Raw genomic sequence first — 22,634 nt, 5'->3', positions numbered from 1 at the left:
CTGTGAAGGAGCTTATAGACCCTTTAAACTCTTCAGACGTCTGGTTCCTATCACCACCACTGTGAACAACTCTGGCTCTATAAAGGAGCATTTAAACCAACTTGAATGACTTTGTTGACGGTTTAACTACGCAGAAGTGTTGAAAAATGAGCGGAATTCCCCTTTTAAGACACGCTTAAGTGAATAATTAGCAGAATTAGCAGAATTAGCTAAACAAACATCCGGCAGGCAGGATAACCCGCCCCAAGACCCAACAGGTAGGCTGAGAGGCGCGGCTACCACAGCTGCAGGCTGCGGGGTGGAGTCACTCAGGCGGGTCTTCTCACCAGCAAAAACGTCCAGCCACATCTCAGCCTGCGAGGTTTATCAGCACCGCAGATAAGAGACGAAAAGGGGGCAGAAGGACCAAAGACGAAGCCGAGCTAGACCTGAGCAGAGCTGCCATGGCGTTTCACTGGACTCTTACCTTATCGCTGCTGTGTCTGATGGACTTCGGGCTAATTTGGGCTTTCAACCTGGACACGGCGAATGTCATCACGAAAAGCGGGGATCCGGGCAGCCTGTTCGGCTTCTCTCTCGCCATGCACCGGCAGCTGGTCCCTGCTGATAAGAGAATGTAAGTGTTTTTTTGGGTTCATTTTCTCCTTGTTTGACCCCAATAACTCGCCAAGACACAGGTTGCATCTGCAGGACTGGAAGGAGGACGACCTTTGGGGCATGCCTTAAAGTTTGTGTGTTAATGTTTAGACTTATTTAGGCTATTTTGGCTTTTTTTAGTTTTTGACATGCAATCATTCACTTTATTCTGTTTTGTAATGAGCTGACAGGTTTCACCTCTACAGAACAGGATTAGCCCACAGCAAGGAGAAAAAACATATGGATATGCAGCCAAGTAGGGCCATACTGTTTATGACTCTATTGTAGGGCTGGGCAGTAGTCCTAAAATTCAATATCACAGTATTTTCTGACTGTATCACGGTGTTAGATGATATTTCAATTTGCATTAGTAAAGTTAATAGGCCTATTATTCTTGAAGGTGGTTGTTGTATGCTAAAAAGATGTCTTACAGACCGGACAGTACATTGTAGATGCTAAAAAGCAGATCATATTCATTGTTTTTGGTCATAGTCTGGTACCACATATGTCTAATTTTGCTGGACAAAGCGCAGCGTTACATGTGGGAATGAACCTTTACTCCGTTCCATGTGCAATTTTGATTGATTTGTGCTTTTCTGAGCATGTTCAACAAGGGCTGACCGATTTGGGGAAAATATCTAATTGCGATTTTTATGACTAATGTTGTAACTGCGGTTTAAATTGTGATTACTTTCTATAAATTAAGCTTTTTTTTTGCCAGGAAGACCAGAATAACCACCTTTTTTGGCTTGAGGCTTGACCCCTGAATGTAATGTGCCAGACTGCCAGTGATATATGGTTGTGATGTCACAAGTCATGGAGGTTTGGTGGCCTCTGATTGGTCTAACGTATAAACAGTTCACAAGCTCTGTGTTATTAGGTTAAATTCCCCCACTTAAAACTTAAGACGTTTTTAATAATGTAGGCTGTAATTTTAAAAAAATGCAGCTTTTGCAGATTTTAAAATTGCACTCCTTTAAATTGTGATTTCGATATAAACACGATTAATCGTTCAGCCCTGTTGTCAAATGATAGCACTTTTATTTACACAAGTGTAACTATGGAGAAAGCAGTCTCCTCAGGTCCATTTTAGGCTTTCGGATTCTCTCTTTGGGGTTTAATTCCATTCTTTTCTGTTGGTTCAGCTTCTGGACTGCTTTGCTGCCGCTCACACTGCTAACTTTGGAGATTTATCATTTTGTTTTAGTCAGAAAGAGAAGAATAGTGCATGACAAGCCTGTGCTGTTAGATGCTGAATGTACTAAAAGGTTCCTCCACACTTCTCAGTACTAGAGGAGATGGTGGCGACTCTTACTTCATTACTTGCAGTCATACTTTCGTGGAAGTGACAGCACTGTAACTGGAGGATAGTTTTATGTGCAGTTCTTTCTCTACAGCCTCAGCTTTTTATCACTTTAATCAGCTTTGCATCACTGAAAGCAGCTCATGTGCATTCAGTGTTGTGCCCCACCCTGATCAAGTGCATTTACGCCTTCATACGGCCATACAGCCTCCTCTTTATTCCTGTTATTTCTATGATTTCGTTTTTACTCTTTATTCTTATTATTCAGTAACTACTGTGAAGAATTCAGTAACTACTGTGAAACAAATATTTAAAGGAATAGTTTATTGCAAAGTTAAATATGCACAATTTTCCACTCACCACAGATGTAATCAGCCAAGACAGTCCAGATTCTTCTTCTTTAGTTAAAAACTGGAGCTATGAGGCTAATGTTGCTAACAAACACTAGAGCTCAGTAGTCACCCAAACAGCCCAAACTGTTTTTGTAAAAAAAATACATCACCAAAGCATCTCTCAACCCACTCAAACCACGTACCTTGGACTTTAAGAATGAACAGAAACTTCACCGCTTCAGCCATTTCAGACGACACCAAGGCTGGTATTCACAAAGCAGATTCATTCTTATTTATGACAGTCATTGTCACAAATACTGACTGTAGACCGGCACTCCTGATTGTGAATACAGACCCTTTTATCTAAAGTGGGTCAGTTTTATTAATTTTTATAGTTCACTGTAAGTCATACTATGTTCGAAACCACATCGACAAGTCTGCACAGCCTTAATAAAGACCTGGATGCAGTTTAAGTGGGTTGAGAGAAATTTTGATGATGTATTTTCACAGAAATTATCTGGGCTATTTGGGTGGCTATTGAGTTCTAGTGTTTGTTAGCACCATTAGCCTTGTCACTCCAGTTCTAAACTAAAGAATCGAAATTTGGACACAAAGCATGTCTTATCTGATCAACTACGTTTGGGGTAAGTGGAGAAATATGTAAATGAGTTTCTTTTGCTTTACTATTCCTTTAAGTTGGGTAATTATGAGAGTGAGGAGCTGAAATGTGATCTGACATACAGATCCTTAGGGGTGAGGGTTTAAAAGGTAGTCCAATTTTATTTCCAGCGATGACAATAGGTTAGTTTTTTAACGGCCTAATAGTTTCAAATGGTGGAATAAACTCGAATAGCCCTGTTTGAGGCACTTGCACCAGGCACAGTGAAGGAATGTGTGAGCAAGGCTGTGATTCATTCCTGAAGTCTACAGATGGGCAACAGGATAGAGAAGCTGCCAGAGCCAACCTGCTGTTTTCCTGAGAGAAAGAAAGAGAGGGATAGAGAGAGAGTGTGTGTGAAAAACAGTGTGTCATGACTAGAGGTGGGCAAAGGAGCTTGAAAGCACACTAAAGTAAAAGTGCTGTTACTTTAGTGAAATAATGAATGTAAGAGGTGTTTTTACATCAAAAGAAGTAGCATTACTGAGCCAGGACAAAAAAAAGCTTCAAACTGTAAAACCTAAAATAATCATTTAAAAGTATTTTAATGTCAGATGTGTTAGGTCAGGTATGGCGGGAGGTTTTCTGACCACGTCGTACATATTTATGTATTAACGTCACACACACAGGCCCAAAAAGAAGGCCCAGCTCGATGTTTAGGTCTCAAATGCAAAATCGGATATGATGACAATAGTAGATAGTTCACTTACATCCTTGGAAGACATGTCCTTCACCAAGTTTTGACTGAGTTCTCTTTAAATACTCTTTAAATACTCTTTAAATACTCCTCAACAAGCTTTCAATCATCAGATTTATTCCCTCGGCGAAGGGGACCGAAGCACAACCTGTGTTACAAAATGTTCCACATGTTACATGTTATTACAGAGTTCCACCAGAGAGGTCACCAAATCCCCAAAACTTACAAAGTGCAACTTTAAGTAAAGATCACAAGGTCCAAAAAGAGTTCTCCTTAGAACTTCTTAGTACATCCAGCGTCTATCAGTATAGGAGCTTAAGTTTGTCAGGCTTTATTCTGTGCGTTTTGGGCTCCTTTTGGTCTAAAATAAAATGCTAAAGGTCCAAAATGAGAGGTGTGAGCAATCACAGTGCAGTACAGGAGCAGAACCATGAGTATTAAATCAAATTAAACCCCCTAAAAACTGAGGAAAAAGGAGATTACTTTCCTCACAGCTGTGCTCAAAAAGAAGTAAAAGTATTAGCACTTAGTAATAGTACAAACTTGTACTGACATACACGAAACTGCATAAATGTAACCTGTTACTACCCACCTCTTGCATGACCTCTTGTGTGTACACAAAGTATTGACGCTTGCTTATCCTTCAAACAGTGTTGTGCCTAAAGTTCATGAGTGTTATTTGAGAGCAAGGTGCCCTGTGGCGGAAAGTGTGCTGAAGCTTTTACGACATGCTGTAAAAAGCCTATAATACAGCTTCTCCTCCTAGACATGAGCTTTGGGTTCAAAGCATGCATATATCGAGCACTTAAGTATGTCTCATTCGCGGGATGATTAAGTAAATTGGCTAAAGTTGCATTTCTTAACCTTTTAAAAATGAATAATCCAGCATTCGTCAACCTGATCTGCATTTGCTGTATCATTACTGTACTGTCAGTTTTAACAGACAATTACTTTGATCTTGTTTTCCCTAAAAGAGCAGAAAACCTACCAGAAATATATAATAATAATGGGCAGTTGCATCAACACCGCAAAATACCGTTGTAATAGAGTTCAGTGCTTCAGGAGTTCATTAGGAGTTCAGTTATAGTCAGTTAATTTACATAAGAAGATTTCATGTGTGATTGAATGCTGTACAGTTCATACTGGACCGAAGAATAATTTGCATATATTTCTATAGAAATGTTTTAGAATAATATCGAAAGTTATAAACGTTCTGTGCAAAAGTCTGTCACTTAACCACACCATTTATCTTGACATTAAGTGTGTTTGGGCTTGTAAAAACACCATATAACATCAGAATAGATGCAAATAAACATACATACAGTAAAGGTGTGGTTCCAGATTTCTCCTTAGTGGCCCCAGCCATCACATGGATTTGTTAAATTCCATCACTAGCATTCCTGATTTAACATAAGGAAGAACTGTTACATACATAAAATCACTACTTCTTGTATTAATGTATTTATTTATTGTGATATTAGTGCTTTTTCTCAGCATGTTGATGCTTATTGACCAGATAAATAGCTTTTTAATTCTAATTTTCTCAGGTTGCTAAAATTTGGCGCAATACAGTCAAAATTATTGTTTTAAAGTATAGACTCCTCTCAGAACGCATTGCTTTTTGTTGCTACAATAATTTGTTAGCCTATAAATTTGGATACTAAGCTCCTACTTATCAAAACTTCACCCAATTTCACCCCCAATGGCCAAGCATTAATGGAATAGGCGCTGTTATCAAAGCACAGGGATGCGTAACCAAACATTACACAAAAACGTATGCATGCAACAAATCTTTTGTCCAGAGAGCTCATGTAGTAGTTAGCAGGTACTTGATAAAAAGCATTAAGATGAAAAATCTAACAATAAGTCTGCGGTTCAAGGGGTTAATAGCGAAGTTAGTGTGCGTAGACTCTTGACTCATATCCCCGACTGCCTCATAAGGGCGAGGTCGAGCCGGCTGGCTGGATGGTTTACTGAAATGCCTGTCAGTTACAAAGGTGTGCCCTCCAGGTAAGTAAGTATGTGCGCTGAAGAGAGTGATTCTTATACCTGCAGGCCAGGGCAGGGCACTCTGGGGTGTGTACGTGTTGGTGGGTGTGTGTGAGCATTCCTGATCCTGTCATGGCTAGTGAGAAGAAGGAGACACTGTCTGTCAGTGAGCGGGAGCATATTTGTGTAATTGTGAGTCAGTGTGGAGACAGAGATTCCAACATGTCCACTTCAGCATGGGTGTCTCTTTAATAAGCCCATAAACACTGCTAAGTCGCACGGAATTAAAGCCCTCCAGCAGCTACTGTGAGTGCACACCCCTCCGCGCACTCAGCTTCAGGGCACTGTCACCAAATACTTCCCTTTGATTTTCTCTGCTCCTCTTTTAGAGCGAGCCGCAAACAAAGCAGCGAGAACACTGAAAACCTGTAGCTCCGGGCTTTCTTGGCATTGATGCGCTCTTAAAGGGCCCGTATCCTACATTTTCCTTGTATTTTTAACTTTTTCCCAGAGGGCCACATTTGTGTGATGGTGTGTACGAAAAACATTCACAGTTCATTTTACATGACAGTTTTCCAACCGTAGCTTTATTCCTTATAATTAAACAGGCTTTTTTTATTAGACTTAAAGACTGATATATCGTCGCTGTCCAAAGGAAAACAAGCATCTCCAAAATTAGTAACTTTACAGGCAAAAAACCTTTTTACTTTTAATGCAAGTCAATGTAAACAGAAATTGTTCCAAGCAATTTTGGAGCATTTTGTTGGTCCATTTATCATGAAACTTTAATGTAGTGTTATAAACAGCTGCTGTGCTCAAAAAATATAGAAAAGTAAAAGAATCTGATTGCTCTGGTTGGATGCTCTATACTGTACCTCTTTTAAAGGTACAGTGTAGAGCATGGAGCTACACCACTGTAGGCTGAATAGAGGGATATATCACTGTTGTCTCCATTTTTTTTTTTTTTAATTTTACCCGATTTTCTCCCCAATTTAGTCGTCTCCAATTCCACCCGCTAGTTAGGACTCCCCCAATCACACGATGCTATCAACGCTAGGAGGGTGAAGGCTAACACAGGCTTCCTCCGAGACCTGTGAAACCAGTCACCGCTTCTTTTCGAACTGCCGCTCACGCACCGTGACTGGACAGCCGAACGCGCTCGGAGGAAAGCGCCAACCGCCAGATCTGTTACGTCAGCTAGCAGACGCCTGCGCTGACTAGCATCGCGCTGAGTGATGGGGGGAGAAGGAGGGGCCATCCTACCCACCCAGAGAGAGCGAGGCCAATTGTGCTCTCTCGGACTCCCGGCTACGGATGGCTGTAGCATCACCAGGGATCGAACTCGCGATCTCCTGATGATAGGGCCAACGCTTAGACGGTTGCGCCACTCGGGAGCCCCTTGTATCTCCATTTTTGACGTTTTTCAGTTTTTGATATAATTTGAAAATGCCTCTTACTCTTTACATTGTATGTAAATTTTATGATGAATGGACTAAAAGAAATGACCCAAAATGACTTTAAAAAGTGTCTGGTTCAATTGACTCACATTAAAAGTAAGGTATGTACTTTTCCTGTAAAGTTATCATTTTGGAGATACAATGTTTTCTTCCGACACCAGCGATATGCAAATGTGTTTGTTTTTGTGACATCACAAAAACAATGAATTCAAAGCATACTGTTTATGCAGCTTACTTTCCATATGTGGACTGAGGAGTGAATGACAGGTTTCAAAACTTTGACAGTGCTACGTCAAACATACTACATCAAACTTCCTTTAAAAAGAAACGTTCCTAAATGGACACCCACACGTCTCACTGGCTCTTTTAGAACCATCCACTGCAAGGTTCTTTAGCAGGGATGTATGACAAAACTTTTTGAGCATGTGATGCCAGTGCAAGTTTCATTGTAGTAGTACAGATAAAATGATTGTAGCTCTGAGGAGATGGCTTGGATAGATGAAAAACGTTTGATATTGCACACAGCATCTAGTGAGAATAAGTCATGACTCATAACACAATTGACTGCAATCATGACCACTTGACAACATATCTGAATGGAGTATGTACACATAAAGGTCTTTCTGCGTGTGTGCAGCTGTGATCGTTGCATCCCTGTTGTGAGAATTAAATTATTTCTATGTTGGCAACAACAGGCCTGACTGATATTAAAACCTTGTGACCAGTACTGATTTTATGGAATTACAGTAACTGACAATGTCAACCAATACAATTTTTTTTAGTTCAGCTCCAGTAGTTTTAGTTAAACAGTGCTGTACTCTTTATAAAAAAGTTTTTAGGCCCAGTCACAGTGGATTTTCAGTGGCTTTTGCATCACAATGTTCTGGACCGAACTTTGATCATCTTTTCTGTTCCGATTTACCAGCTTAGTCTGTGCTGCTGTATTTAACCCCTTAAAATCCCAGGCGTTTTACATACTAAGTCTTATTATTTAGTAACTACAGGGACTTCAGTGCAAACTGGTTGGTCTCTTATTAGGTTATAGAAGTGTGTAATAGAAGTTTGGGCCTGCCACACGCCCTGGCCATTTAAGGGGTTAACAAAATATGACTAAGATTGGGGTGTGCCACGACTGTAATTACCTGCAATTACTTTTGCAGATACCGAAAAAAAAAGTTATCAGTATCGACCAATATTATCTGATAACCAAAATATCAGTCAGGCTCTAGTTCTGAGTGTTTTGTTTGTTATCTTTCCTTTGCTGTTTTGCTTGAGAGCCTGTATTATATGTGTTTTTCTAGGGTGTGTGTGCTCTCCTTTTCTGTTTTTATTGGGATTCCCATACGTTATAATCGTACATGACTCAAAAAAACAGAGAGAGACAGAAAGAGAGCATGGGTCAGACTCAGGAAATGGAAGAGTGAAAGGAAAGGCAGGTTTTATTGCTACAGGTCATCTATTTCCGTACATATAGGCCTACTTTTTCTGTTCTGTTATTTCCCTTCTACGTTTTCCCTTTGTGCGAGTCGTGTGGCATATATTGGCACGTGTTTATTGAAAGTTAGGGTCGGGTTAAGCACAGCCCGTGCCTGAGAGCTGGAGTACTGGGCTTTCCCTGGAGCCCCTTTCACTGCAGACTGTTGCCACAGGCCACAAAGTTTGTGTAACGTTTGCTGAGAGCTGTGGCTACATCCAGTCCTGAAGCCTGAAGCAACACGAAAAAGAATGACAGGGAAATCTCAGGCATGAAGAATGTTGAGGCTGTAAATCAGGATCAAAACTTGGCACAGAGTTCCCCAGAGAGCGGAGCTTTCATAAGCTTTCATAAAAACGGATTTTGGCCTTCGTAATCGATTGGTTTTGACTTGCCTGTGCCCTGGCCAGTCTTGGCACAGCTTGTAAAGCGATTATTTTGGGCTGGTGCTTGTCATAATGGGAACTGTCAGAAATGTTAAGCATTGTTGATTCAGCTACACCACAGCAACGGAAATGTAGCTTTTGTTGCTAAGGATCTGGTTTGAATGTGGCTTAAAAAAGCTCAAAAATGTTGTGTGAAAAGTCTACCAAGCAGAATTTGGGCCGTGTTCTCACAGTAGCCATAAAATGCAATTTCCACCTGTTTTGGAGGGGGTCCATAACGTTGATGGAAGGTATTTTAATGTAAATGTGTGTGATTCACAGAGCTGGAAGCAAACTGGACTTTTGCCTTTATAGGTGAACAAGCACGTAAACATTTATAAAGTGTTTTTATTGTGTTTAAATGCTGTGTGAATTGTTTTTACAGCTGTTGGTTCTCACCCTGCCCCTTTTACTCTGCATTGCTCACTAGCAGCTCAACACAAAGACTATGGTTGCTGTTATTGATCTAATAACAAAGTTATGGGGGAAAAATGTTTATTCGATTATATCGATTAAAAGTGCTCAAGTTCATTTCCATTCAGCCAGCAAGAAAACAGATTTATTTTTATTTTTCATTTTTCAAAGTTTACTGTAAGCAGCATTACTTATGAATAAAAAATGTGTATTGGTCGTTTATGATAGCAGACAAGATCTTGATGTACTGTAAAGTATAATATGTTGCAAAGAAAGCTACATCACAACGTTTCTACAGTGCACCATTTCACATCAGACCACTGTGAATGACTTGATGCTATAGAACAGGGGTATTTAATTAGAATTCAATAAGGTCCAGTTGGAGAACATTTCCTCAAGAAAAGGTCCGGAACATCATAATGTCTAACTTGCATCATCGTGGTTTGGTCTGTGAGTTTCCCGGGCCGCTAAAGCGGTACCGTAAATGCTTGAAAAGTTACGCAGATTAAAAAGAGACCACCCTGTCGAAATTAAATAATTCTCCATAGTTTATTGGTTACAGGTCCAGGTCTGCATAGGAAAGCGTCGGGGTCGGGACTCAGACCGCGGTCCACCTATTAGTGACTTCTGCTATAGAACCTTTCAACGTTTCAGCGCAGTTCTTTGAAAGAAACATTTACTGAGATGTCCTTAAAGGCCGGAGTACAACGATGGAAAAACACCAACAAACACAAACATTATTAAGTTTGCAGTTTTCCTTAGAATATTCAGAAAGAGAACGTACGAGTAAATGAACTAGCGTGAATTGGAAGAAAACTTTCTAGAGTCTTTTTGGCAATCAAACATTGGTGTGGCACACCAACCAAATGCGTCATGTTTGTCCTACCTGTGAACCCTGAAGTGGTTCTTTTGTGATATTGCTAAAAAGAGCGCTTTTTAGCACTTTCATATAGAATCGACAGTGTGATTGCGTGTGCTTGTGTATCCACTGGTGTTTCCTTCTTATGTGCTCAAACAATAATAAACGGTAATCATAATCTGCTTTAGCTATTGACTACAAAAGAACAATACAGTCATAACAACAAATTCCACCCCAAAAACACCTCGGCGTGGCCATATGTACACTGGCCCATATCCCAGGGTGCAGTGGGGGCTAGCCAGTGTGGAAACGGGCTCCTCTTCCTTCCTCTGATTCACTCAGCTTCCTGTCCGTCGGCCTCTTTGTAGACCTAAGTTATACTCTATCAGTGTGAGGGCTAGTAGAAAATTCAGTTATGTGCAGCCACATTACAGTGGAGATGGTAAGAGGTCCCTCTGGACAGCCGCTGCTACTGTAACTAGGCTCCAATATCTGGCTGCTAAGATAATGCTAATGCATTCCAACATTCCCCAGCAAACACAAGCATTCACATGTTGGCTGCTGCCTGTAGAACATTGAGAAGGTTACTGTCGTACCAAATGAGGCAGACTGAATTGGGAACATTCTCAGTTTTTCCAGTTGTTGCAAACAGGAAAGTGGTACACGCCCAGTCTTTGGCATTTGCTGGGGGTTTTAACATTATTACTTGGTTCTGTATGTTTTCTGACCAAATAACCAGACTTTGGAGTTGAACGATACTGTGAAAAGGCAATAATCTAATAGTTTATATCTTTGCACTAAATCAAACACTTCAAAGACCTCTTTCCAAGTAGGGCTAACTATCACTCTGGGAATAGAAATTATGTTTAGAGGGGGAATGAAGACAGTATTTGAAGATCCTGGTTTAGGCTGCACGACATAGACGAAGTACCATATCGCTAAGTATAACTTGTATTTACCCAGGAAAACTTAAAATACTGCCGAACACACTCTCAAGTAATTATGGTACAGATAAAGGTTTAAGTCAGTAAAACAGCGTGGCGATGCTTCCCCATCGCTGCTCTGCACATTGGGCGCTGCTACCTTTTAACAGGGGCGGAGCTGCTCTATAGTTCAGTTACTAAAGTGCTCAGGATTACGTTTAATAGCCTACTGTGGCCCAAGACATATAAAGCTGCAGTGTAAAGTTTTAAGCTAGTTTATACAGATCTTTTACAGATGACTTACAGGTTATCCATTGCGAGAAGGCAGAAATTTGGACTGCTCTCTGCTTTTCCTACATAACTCTTGGGAGCAGTTCTGGTTTGCCGTCACTCATGTGGCTCAGTGCTGGAGGAGAAGATTAAAACGTACGGATCTCAAGCTGTCAAGAAACTTTGAATACATTTGACTTAGAGTTGGTGGCAGCCATGAAGATAAAGAAAATAAATGTTGATAGTAGTCATGCCACGAGAGTTTTCCAGGCTGTTCTAGTATATACTACAGGTAAAGACAGGACTATCCTGTCATGTCATGTGTTGTAATTTGTGTGCAACAACCAGTATGTGAACAGAATGTCACATATTTCCTAGCAGTAACTCTGCGTTCAGTATATAGAAAACAAAACAGTAAAAAATTAGTAAATCCTTGATATAGTTAAATATTGATTTGATTGATATTTAACCAAAAAGAACCTTTTATTCATGCAAAGCGTTCTTTGAGTGTTCATGGTTCTATATAGAACTATTTTCTTTACCAAAGAACCATCTATTTTAAGTGTGTACTATACAACAAGAACACATTTGTGACAGTAATTTGAATGCATGTGATTTCTTGGAATGTCACAGTCCATCACCCCACATGTACCGGAGAACTAAGGGCAGCAAGGACCTCTATTCACTAATCTGATTTATTGAAATGCCTTTTTTGTGAAACATGATTTAATGAAATGCAAACTGCAGCCATTGTTGAAGCCTAAGGTAGTTTGAAAGTGAAGCTGAGGGTTTACTGCTTGATTTGAGGTGAAGGTGTTAATAATTCATGCTTGAAACAATTCAGTTTCTCATTTGAGACTGAACTGAAACAATTTTTTAGGTTTTAAAATGTACTGTTCACTCCCAAGTTCACATATGGAAACTAAGCTGCCAAAACAGCCGTTTTGAATTGTAGAAATTCAATAATTGCTTTTCTGATGTCATGAAAACCAGTGCGTTAACATAAACCCCCCTATTGAGGTACAGTAATTCAGCCCCCGCCTATTCACATTGAAGTTATAAGGAGTGTTTCACTAACAAAAGTGAACTTCAATGCAAAGTTTGGCACATGAAATTTATTCGTTTCTGAAGTCGGTGATGTGAAACTGCTTATCGCTGCGAATTCCATCAGAATTGCTGTGTTTCCACCCACAATTTGATGACAAAAGTTAGTAGGCCAAAACTAGACTGGGCCATTATTGTTATCTTACCAAGAAGCAGTGTTTAGGTCCCTGTGATATTAAGGTGACAGAGACAGCAGGGTTGCTTTTTCATGTTGCATTGCCCACCTCCATTTCTTCTCGGAGGGTATGTCCATCACATTTCTGAACACTTTTCAAAGGGTGGGGGTGGAGTTATCTGAAACTAGGTGGGTGTTACTCTTTCAGTGCAATCATTACAAGGTTAGTGGACAACGGACCTTAAGATCAGCAGATATTTTCCCCATTGGCCCTATGAATCCATCACCACCATTTTGTGTGAAATAGTGTTTCCATTGTTTCGGGCTGTGAGTCAAAGCGCCCTTGTTTAAGCCCTGTAGTTCAGTTCTGTTAGCATGCTAGCTAGCACACTAGCCCTATATGTCTGTGTGCGTGTTTAAGCCTGGAGCTTTTGAAAGGAATGAAGCACATCTGGAGCTGTAAGTCATCCTCAGTCAGTCAGTAATGTGAACCATGACACGGCTCACCTCTGAAAGACCCAGTGCTAGGCTGCTAGTAGCACCTTAGCAGCTGCTGTCTTGGCGGGTTTGCTAGGATGCATCAGTGCTATAGTATTCTGTGGTGCACTGCTGTGTGGCAATCGTAATTTACTGCTGCTGCAGCTTCAACATGCCGCAATTTCAAGACATATAAATAAAATGAATGCTAACTAGGACCCTGTGACCATGATTTAGAGATCTCTGTAGGCTAATGCTGACTGGTGTTCTTTAAAATCAATCATTTTCATTAAAAACATATTCTGACACTTTCAAAAATTAATTTTCTGAAGCAAGACATGACACAGAAATGACTTCCCATAGACTTTCACAGGACATAGAACTGCATCTATTCGCAACAGCTGCAAGCACTGTGTGAAATGTGAAAGATTATTTTAATGTATTTATTAAACGTTTTTGTGTTAATATAGTATTTTGCCCATATCGTGCAGTCCTACCTCAACTACTGTACTACACACTTTGAAAAGGTGGTTCTTCAAGGGTTCTTTAGTAAAGAAAATGGTTCTATATAGAACCATGAACTCTTAGAGAACCCTTTGCATGATAAAAGACCCAGTGCTAGGCTGCTAGTAGCACCTTAGCGGCTGCTGTCTTGGCGGGTTTGCTAGGATGCATCAGTGCTATAGTATTCTGTGGTGCACTGCTGTGTGGCAATCTTAATTTACTGCTGCTGCAGCTTCAACATGCCGCAATTTCAAAACATATAAATAAAATGAATGCTAACTAGGACCCTGTGACCATGATTTAGAGATCTCTGTAGGCTAATGCTGACTGATGTTCTTTAAAATCAATCATTTTCATTAAAAACATATTCTGACACTTTCAAGAAATATTTTTCTAAAGCAAGACATGGCACAGACATGACTTCGCATAGACTTTCACAGGACATAGAACTGCATCTATTCGCAACAGCTGCAAGCACAGTGTGAAATGTGAAAGATTATTTTAATGTATTTATTGAACATTTTTGTGTTAGGACATCTGCGGGGATGGAAGTCTGGACAAATTGAATTTAAAATATCCTTTTAGTTCATTGTTAGTTAATTTCCCTGGTCATGTTAAGCGTGATTCATCTCGTATATCATTTAAAAGATAAAATTCATATTTGATCAGTATGTAATCACTTTTGCCCACCTCTAAAACAATACTACCAATCATGTTTCTACCAAAGTTCAACTTGATATGAAGTTTGCAATTGAAATGTATTAACTCTGTGATGTGAAACTGCTGATTGTGGCAAATTCCTTTGGAGTGGGTGCATTTTCACTCAGAATTTGCTGACAGAAGGTAGTATAACTACGCCTTTATTGTAATTGGACTGGGAGGCTATGTTTGGGTCATGTTAAGGTGACAGAGCAGTATTGATTTCAGACATTTTGTGCCCACCCCCCATTCGCTCCCAGAGGGTCAAAGCTGTCCTTCACATTGCTAAGCATTTTTAAAAGTTGAGGAGTTGACTTGGGTTGAAGCAAAATGCTGAGCCAGCTCAGAGACCCCTCCTGTCACTGTGTTTCATTGAGAAATGTGTTATGGTACAGAGAGAAAATACTATATGATTTCAAGAAATGCACCAACATGAAAATTCTTGGCTGAAGCAGAAATTCTGGACAATTCAACTGAAAAGCCAAAACCAAAAATTTAAGAACGATGACAATAAATAAAAACAACAGCTTACAAAAAATGACTAATTGCTATTGAGTATAGTATGTAGGCTACATTATGTGCCATGAAATCAAATATCCTTGATAACTGAGAACCCCTGCTCATCCAAGGCAAGGAATTTTATTTTTTAGTTATATTTCACTCTTCAGCTTCGCTGACGTCCGTCATTTTAACTACTGAAGCTGCAGATGCCCTTAGTGTTGTAGCAGGGACTTTCCTGTCTGCTTCTGTTGTTATTCTGTGAACTGAATGGGATGTCGTGTTTTCAGCTGGGGTCAAACCTGTGATAGGATGTTCCTTGACATTTTAACCACTCTTTATACTTGCAGGAATAGTGATGACAAATGTCTGAAGTCCCTTGTAGAAACCATGAAACAGTTCCACACGGCTGACTTTTTCACTGACCAGTGCGGAAAAGTGAAGCAAACAAACAGCATTTTTATAACTAATTACTAATTTTCTTATTACTTATTTTCTTATTTCTTATTACTTATTCAATTTTTGTTGGTTCTCTGTGACTGTGTTGAGCTGCTAGCGAGCAATGAGGGGTGGGAACCAGCTGCTACTAGAACAGTTCACACCTCTCCAGATGGCTGGAGGTGGCTGTGCCGAAATAAAACGAACATAACAACTGCAGCTTTTTTTCATAATTTCAAAACAACAGCCACAACAAAAAGGCAATTCTGCTGAAATTTGTGACCATTTTTGGATGAAAATCTTTGGTGACTGAGATTTTGGTGCCTACATAATGATTTATAGCTCATGTTAACTTTAAAACTGCATAGAAATACATCTCAACCTGCAGTATTCAAACTGTGGAGCCCTAAAATATACTGAAGTTTTGAGATTGTTAAGTTTTTAGCTAGAAACAACTGCAGAACTGCAGGGCTGCCTTAGCAATACAATAGAGTTTCTAAGAGCAATTTAGAGCAGTGTTCTGTACATTTGTAAGCCATTTTTGTGCAATTTTTTGCGAAGAAAAACGTTCCATTCCTGACTGTCAATGAGTTTTTCGCCACATTGCTTAACAAATGCAAACATCTTACTTAAAGTGAAATTGTGTAGAACCAACAAGTCAAATGGATCAGCACGGGTGCATGAGTTGATGGTTGCGATCAAGTTTGATTCTTTAGGGAGATATGGAGCAAGTGTTGCACAGATTTGGCATGGCAAGACTGCAATTCTGCTTGTCCCTGCTGGAATAGCTGCTTTGTAGGGATATAAAATGATGCACTAATCTGAAGGTGATTCAGCTGCATCTGTTGTGCAATGCTAGATTGATTATAGATGATAGTAATGTTCAGTACAGTGTGTTTCTGTTTTTAAATAAAAGTCTCTGGCTGTTATCAGATCTAAGAATCCCCTCAGAAAGCTTGGTGTGTTGTTTTTATTGTCTGTGTAAATAGTTCCTCTAATTACTGTGCATTTTTGTACTTCAGTAATGTTAATGGAGTGTATTTAAATGGACATTTGCATAAAGTGAGCTGGATTTTTGTCTTTTTAGATGAGCAAGCAGGTCAGCATATTGTGTTTAAGTGCCTTTTTGTTGTGGCAGCTGTTTTGAAATTACGAAAAAAGCTGCAGTTGTTATGTCTGTTTTATCCCTGTGCTGCCATCTTTGTGGTGAGGTGTGAATTGTTCTCATAGCAGCTGGTTCCCATCCCTCATTGCTCACTAGCAGCTCAACACAGTCCTAGTTTATCTGATAATAGAGTTGCATGAAAACATGGTTTATTTGATTATGTTTGATTAAAAATATCCTAGTCGGTTTCCATTCCGCCTGCAGAATGGCCACTGGGGGGCCTGCAGAAAGAAGCTACAATAGTTCTTTAAGGTCATCTTAACTGGTAGAGAGAGTGCTTAGTGCGATGCTCGCTCTACCATTCAAGAGTCGTCTTTTCGCCAAGACGCTTTTGGGAAGCCCAGCCTTGATTTATACCAAAATATTAGAACAGACATGAATTGTGGTGAAATTTGACACTCTCTGTTTCCTAAAATTGAGATTAAAGTCAGAGATTTCAACATCTATTACTCTAACACTACAATTATGTAGTTGGAAAATATGTCCTCAGTTTATTGGGCGCAGTCTGTCATTTTTGATAAGTCTGCATGTTTGTTTGCTGTAGCAGTCTGTGCTTGTTCAGACTTGCTGTGTCTTGACTCAGAACAGTTTATCTGTTATTGAAGTGGAGTTCAGCCAGGCCTGGCCCAATTTCATTACTACTGAACTGCTATCTTTCACTGTGAGAGAGACCAGAGAGCTTCTCAGTGCTGAACTTTACTTCTGTTGAGCGTACAGTTCACGGTTCGTTATGAGGGAGAAACTAGGCAGACTTTAAATAATAATAATAAGCTTGACCACTTAGATATTCGGCCCTTGTTTTTTCTTTGTTTTTTCTTTTGTCAAGCGATATGTTAGTCACTGATGAGTGAGAAAATGTACTATTATTTGTCTGATATTGGAATTATGTCCTCTACCATTGAAGGTTGTTTGCTAAGCATGTCTGATTTGATGTCATGACTCTGTAAAATGAATTAATAATCCAACTTCAAAATGTGGCTTCCTCTTACTGCACTTTATCAATGTATTATACGGTAAGTATATGTTTTTAAGTGTAAAAAACGTAAAATTATTGCTTATTGAAGGAGTGTAACAATGCAACTCCTATTGTATCATTGGAACTATACACTCAGCAAACTGGAGCAAATGAAATACTAATTTAATACTGATTATAATGCATGTATAATAAAAATTAAACAAGTTTTTCTGTATTCAGTCAAGACAATTGTTTGCCTTTTCCCCTAGAAAAAACACTATGTAACATTAGAATAAAGACAAATAAACATAAACAGTTGTTACTTTTTGGTTATTTTCAGTGGCTCAGAAATTACATTTCAGTATATATACCAGACCCCCAACCCCACCCCACCACCATTTTCTTCATCTCTTCAGAATTATTACCACTTTCAACTTCTACTCGTTTGATTTATCACTTTATCTTGTCCTCCTTTCTTTTGATCCTCTCCCTGCATTGATCACTCGTAGTGTACTGTACCATACAGCTTAAGCAGCGTCTCGTGATTCTCCAGTCTCAATGAATGCGGCTAAACATAGACGCTGAACAGTAGGTGATTGTTTTGGTCAGATGCCTTCGTGATTGTCTGGACGCAGGGTGAATCTGTGGATGAGCTTGAATCCTTTTCTTTGAAACACAACGTGTCAATCAGAATACCCTGAAACATGTCGACGCAGTAGCTGCTTCTCAGCTGTCAAAGAACAGCGAAAGGCTTTTGAGGAGAAACAGTGTTTTCTCTGGACGAGGCTGTAAATGTTCTCAGTAGTGGGTTCAGTTGTGTGTGACTCAGTTTCCACTCAGAATCAGGGAGGTTAATTGTTGTGCTGGTTCAGTTGGAGGCTCTGCATGGTTTACTGATGAGGCAGATTGTTCAGAGTGTCGGGCTGTAATGTGCGTGTGTCTCTGTGGGTGATGGATGATCACTGTCACCAGCCGCCTCAGGCCCAGTCATACACTGAGGAGAACCCTTCTTCTCTTTCTGTCTTTCTGCGTTTTTCTTTCTTTCTTTCTTTGTTACAATTATTTTTATTTCTTTTGGCAGTAGTTACTGCTAATTTCATGTTTCGAACTTCTCAATTTAAGCAAGTTCTTTCTTTCTTTCATCAATTCTTACAGTTACTTTTATTTCCTTTAGCATCAGATAGTTGTAGTACAATTTTTCTTTTTTCTTTTTCTTTCTACTTCCTCCTCTTTCGTTCTTTTTTCTTTCTTTTTCTTTCTTTTGCTTCCTTTCTTAGAATTACTTTTATTTCCTTTAACATCAGTTACCACTAATTTTCATTTTTGACACCTCAGATGAAAAGCACACTTATTTTCTTTCTTTCCTTTTTTCTTTTTTCTTTTAGTTAATTTAGCATCAGCTACTAATAATTTTATTATTTTTATTCCCCCGTTAAGAGCACACTTGTTTTCTTTCTTTCTTTCTTTCTTTCTTTCTTTCTTTCTTGTACTAATCTGTTTTATGTCCTGTAGTGTAAACTTCTGCCATGTACGTCAGGAAGTGCTTAATAAAAAATGTGATGGACCCACATTATGAAAATGAAATTAGCTTATTTGGTAACATTCTTTTGCCCAAACAGAATTTTTGGCATATGTAGGACAGGAATTACTACACAAGTCCACTTGTTTAAAGAAAACACTGAGGCGCCTGAGCTCATTTATTTAGCAATAAAACGGAAGAGTTATTGAAAATCTTTCCTGCTCAGTGTTCAAGGCCCAGTATTAACTCTCGAAACACCAGACAGTGTCGTTCTCTTTCAGCTAATTAGCACTGAGTCTTAGTGGCTACTGTCCTTCCATTCTGATCTTGGATCAGCTTCTTAATTCAGATGCTAATTCTGTCATACTGCAGTGTACTGGTTTCATTTCAGCATAACAACAGCCTCTACTAATCACAATGGCACTTGTAGAGTGATGAGTTGCCTTTTCTTCTGGCACGACCTGATCTTACAAAGCACCAGTCTGAATTCTTAACCTTGATGTACAGACTTCTGAGGATGTGCCATCATTGTGTGGTTCACCAGACGTGCCCTGGGTCTAAGTTGGTCTTTAACCCAAACCAGTTGGAATCTGAATAATGCTACACATGCTTTGTGGAAGCTAACACTCCTGTGCATTGAACTGACATCATAAGACTGGCAACCCCACCGAAATACCCCACACAAAGTATGGTAGTTCAGCTGCTGTGGCAGTAGTATTCTACAGTCTGACTAGCTGATGCTGTTATATTACAGTAGTGAAGTATAGTAGAAGACTTACTTTCACGCAAACTTAATTTATTAGAATTTGGCATTTATTAGAAAAATGTACAAAAGACAAAACATATCAGTTTACGAGCTTTTTTGTTTCCCACAGTATTGATTGGGGTTGTTTTTGTCAAATCATTATTCATTTTTTTCAGAGACAAATACGTCTTAGACCAGAAATTGCCTGTTTGGGCATGTGCTCTGCTACTAAGTGACCTCTGAGGTCTATTTCCATGTGAAATGAGGTTGTCAGAAAAAGACAGATAAACCTGCCTCCAGCCTTAACCTTGACCGCACTTTTCTGTGCAAGTTAGATCGTGTGAATTCCCTGAATCCTCTTGCCTGCAGTGCAGTTAGTAATAGATTTGCATAAACTATTAGCCAGAATTCATTATCAGAGCCGTAGCATAGCCCTCTGGGAGAAACATGAAAGACATTGAACGATGCCTTCGGCTGTTGATCAGATCATCATGTGGAGAGGAAGAGGAAGATTTTAACGCGACCTAAAGTGACCCCAGATCTGTCATTTGCTAGAGGATTATGGCATCAACGGCCAACTGTTAACAGCATTGTGTGAGAAGGAGTTGTTTATTGCAAGTATCAATCATAGATATATTAAACTTTGGAGTATTTTATCCTAATTTAATAATTATGATGATTATGTGATTATAGGTGTTTAATTTTAATTACTCTGACTTTGGAAACATCAAAAAACTTTAAAAGATTGAATTTCAGGTGATTAAACAGTTTGGTCGTAGTGCCTTGTGGTGCAGACACCACCATGTATCAAATCTTGCATAGTATTTGTTGTTGTTCCTCGTCGGACTCCTTGAAACCAAAGTGTTTCCAAACATCCGAATTGGTTTTACCTTTCTTGTTGACCAAAGGCTCTCTTTCAGTCATCCTGACTCGAGCTGACCTAAACTTGTCACAGCCTGGCTGAGAGTGAGTTTGGGCTTTTAGGAAGGGGTGAAAACGCTCTGCTGTAAAGGAACGTGATGCACTGAATTTATAACACAAGACAAAACGAGGGCTTTGTTTCAAATCGGAATGTAGCACAATCATCATTTTATCTTGATTATCGTGTTCATCATAATCGATGGAAGTCTAATTCATAATTGAAAGTAAAATCTGATTAATCGCTCAGCCCTAATTTGTACTAGAATAATGGAATCAAACTGAATTGTGGTAAAATGTCATGATGCATAAAATTGTTTCCTAAAGACTCATAATCAATTCACTGTTACATTCACGCTGCTTCACCTGTTTGAGATGAGAAAATTGAGCAATATTAACATGCACTATAGCCACAATATTAACATGTAAGCTCACAGTTTGATCAAAAAATTTGTACAGAACAACTTAAGCTTGCAGTTTTCCAAGACTCCCTGTGTTTATCTATGTCTTACAAACACACAATATCATAAACAAACACATAAGTCTGGCTAAAGAGCTTAAAACATCCTATTTGGAAGTCAGAAAATTCCCAGGTCTCACTTGGTCCTGAACACAGCATAATGCTACATATCACACAGTGTATGCAAATGATATCAGCTGTCGTTTTTCCAAGTGGAAAAATCAGGATTCCCGATGATACTTGAGTAGTGACGAATAGTGAGACCTTCACCTTTTTGTGCCTGGTGAAAAAACCTAAATTTTGCAGTGAATGTGGAAAAAAATATATGTGATGTGCTTCTTTGTGATCCATGAGCTTATTCATAAAGCAAAGAAATAACAGCTTACATATTCTTCAGACCTCTTTGCTCCCTTTTTATCATGTGGTGCTCTTTCAAGAAGCACCCAAACAAGTTAACTATCAAGTATGTCCAACCGTTCTATGTGCGCACAAACGCAGCCTGAAATGCTGGAAGAAAAATATGACCATGGAAACACCAGGTTACATTAGGATTACTACTAATGTTCTCATTTGCTACCTTGCTCTCAAATTACATCAGCATGACCTACCAAAATTAATAATACAAAGCTGACACAAAGCTAGAAATATGTCATGCTTTTACTGTATGCTTATAATAAAATACAGTTAAAAGTTCTATAGCTGTCATTACATTTGGCATAAAGCTTCTGAGGTGAAGTGACAATGTAAGTTGATAGCCGCTCATCCTCATAAACCGTCGTCGCAAATTGGTCTGAAGCAAATGCCAAGTATGTGTTTTACAACACAAAGACATGCTTGTCTCTCTCACTGGGACACATACGGCTTTCTTCACTGTGTATTTTGGAAAATGTGACCAGCAAACATTTCCCTCTGTATTTCTCCCTGAAAGAGAGTGGCCTGCTGAATGCATGTTTCCCTGAAGCATGGTAGAAATTAGGTTTGTTGCAGATTAAAAGAAAATGTAGCTTACTGTGAACTGGACACAGTTGCTTTGGCTTCATTACTGCTGCTTCAAATGCTGCACTATCTGCAGTAGTTTATAACTTGTGGACCCAGCGCTGATGACCTTTGACCACGTAGTAACATAATGGGCTCTAGTTTAAAGGCAAGTAAAAGAGTTAACTGAGACTTAAACAGTCAGTTTGTTTGTTTGTTTTTTTTTGGTAGACGAAAAATGCTGAAAAAAAATATTTTTTCAAATTATGAAATTATATTCCAGTGGTCACAAATAACCATGTATCGGGAACATATACGCATGTTTATTGCATGTTTATGTTATACAATTACTAGGCGTCAGCATTATCAACACAAAAACCTGAGCTGTTGATTAAAGAAAGGGCTTTTTATTCATTGTATTGTTTAGACATGACAGTGTGACTTGGCATAATTCATGAACATCCTCAGTGGCCACACATAGTGATTTTAGAGATTTCAGTTGCAGTTTGTTCTGGTAAAAGAATTTTTTCTTGGTAAGTTTATGTAAAAACCAGTGTAGCCTGAAATTTGGATCCAGTCAAAGGTCAGTGGAGTCAAGGGGAGCATTGACTTCATATTTGACTTC

The 22,634-nt window shown here is 39.2% G+C and overlaps 1 protein-coding gene across 3 annotated transcripts in view; it reads left to right on the top strand.

Moving 5' to 3' along the window:
* The first annotated feature begins 305 nt into the window (after positions 1-305).
* itga6b (integrin, alpha 6b) overlaps positions 306-22,634 on the top strand; it is a 50,460-nt gene continuing 28,131 nt past the window's right edge. For all 3 annotated transcript variants that reach the window (XM_036564849.1, XM_036564851.1, XM_036564852.1), the window contains exon 1: positions 306-616. In XM_036564849.1, the coding sequence (XP_036420742.1) occupies positions 444-616 (173 nt within the window). In that variant the 5' untranslated portion in view covers positions 306-443. The remainder of the gene's footprint in view (positions 617-22,634) is intronic.

This window comes from Colossoma macropomum, unplaced genomic scaffold (genome assembly GCF_904425465.1).
Source record: "Colossoma macropomum unplaced genomic scaffold, Colossoma_macropomum, whole genome shotgun sequence".
NCBI classification, from domain to species: Eukaryota; Metazoa; Chordata; class Actinopteri; order Characiformes; family Serrasalmidae; genus Colossoma; species Colossoma macropomum.
This window is presented reverse-complemented; position numbering and strand designations above follow the sequence as displayed.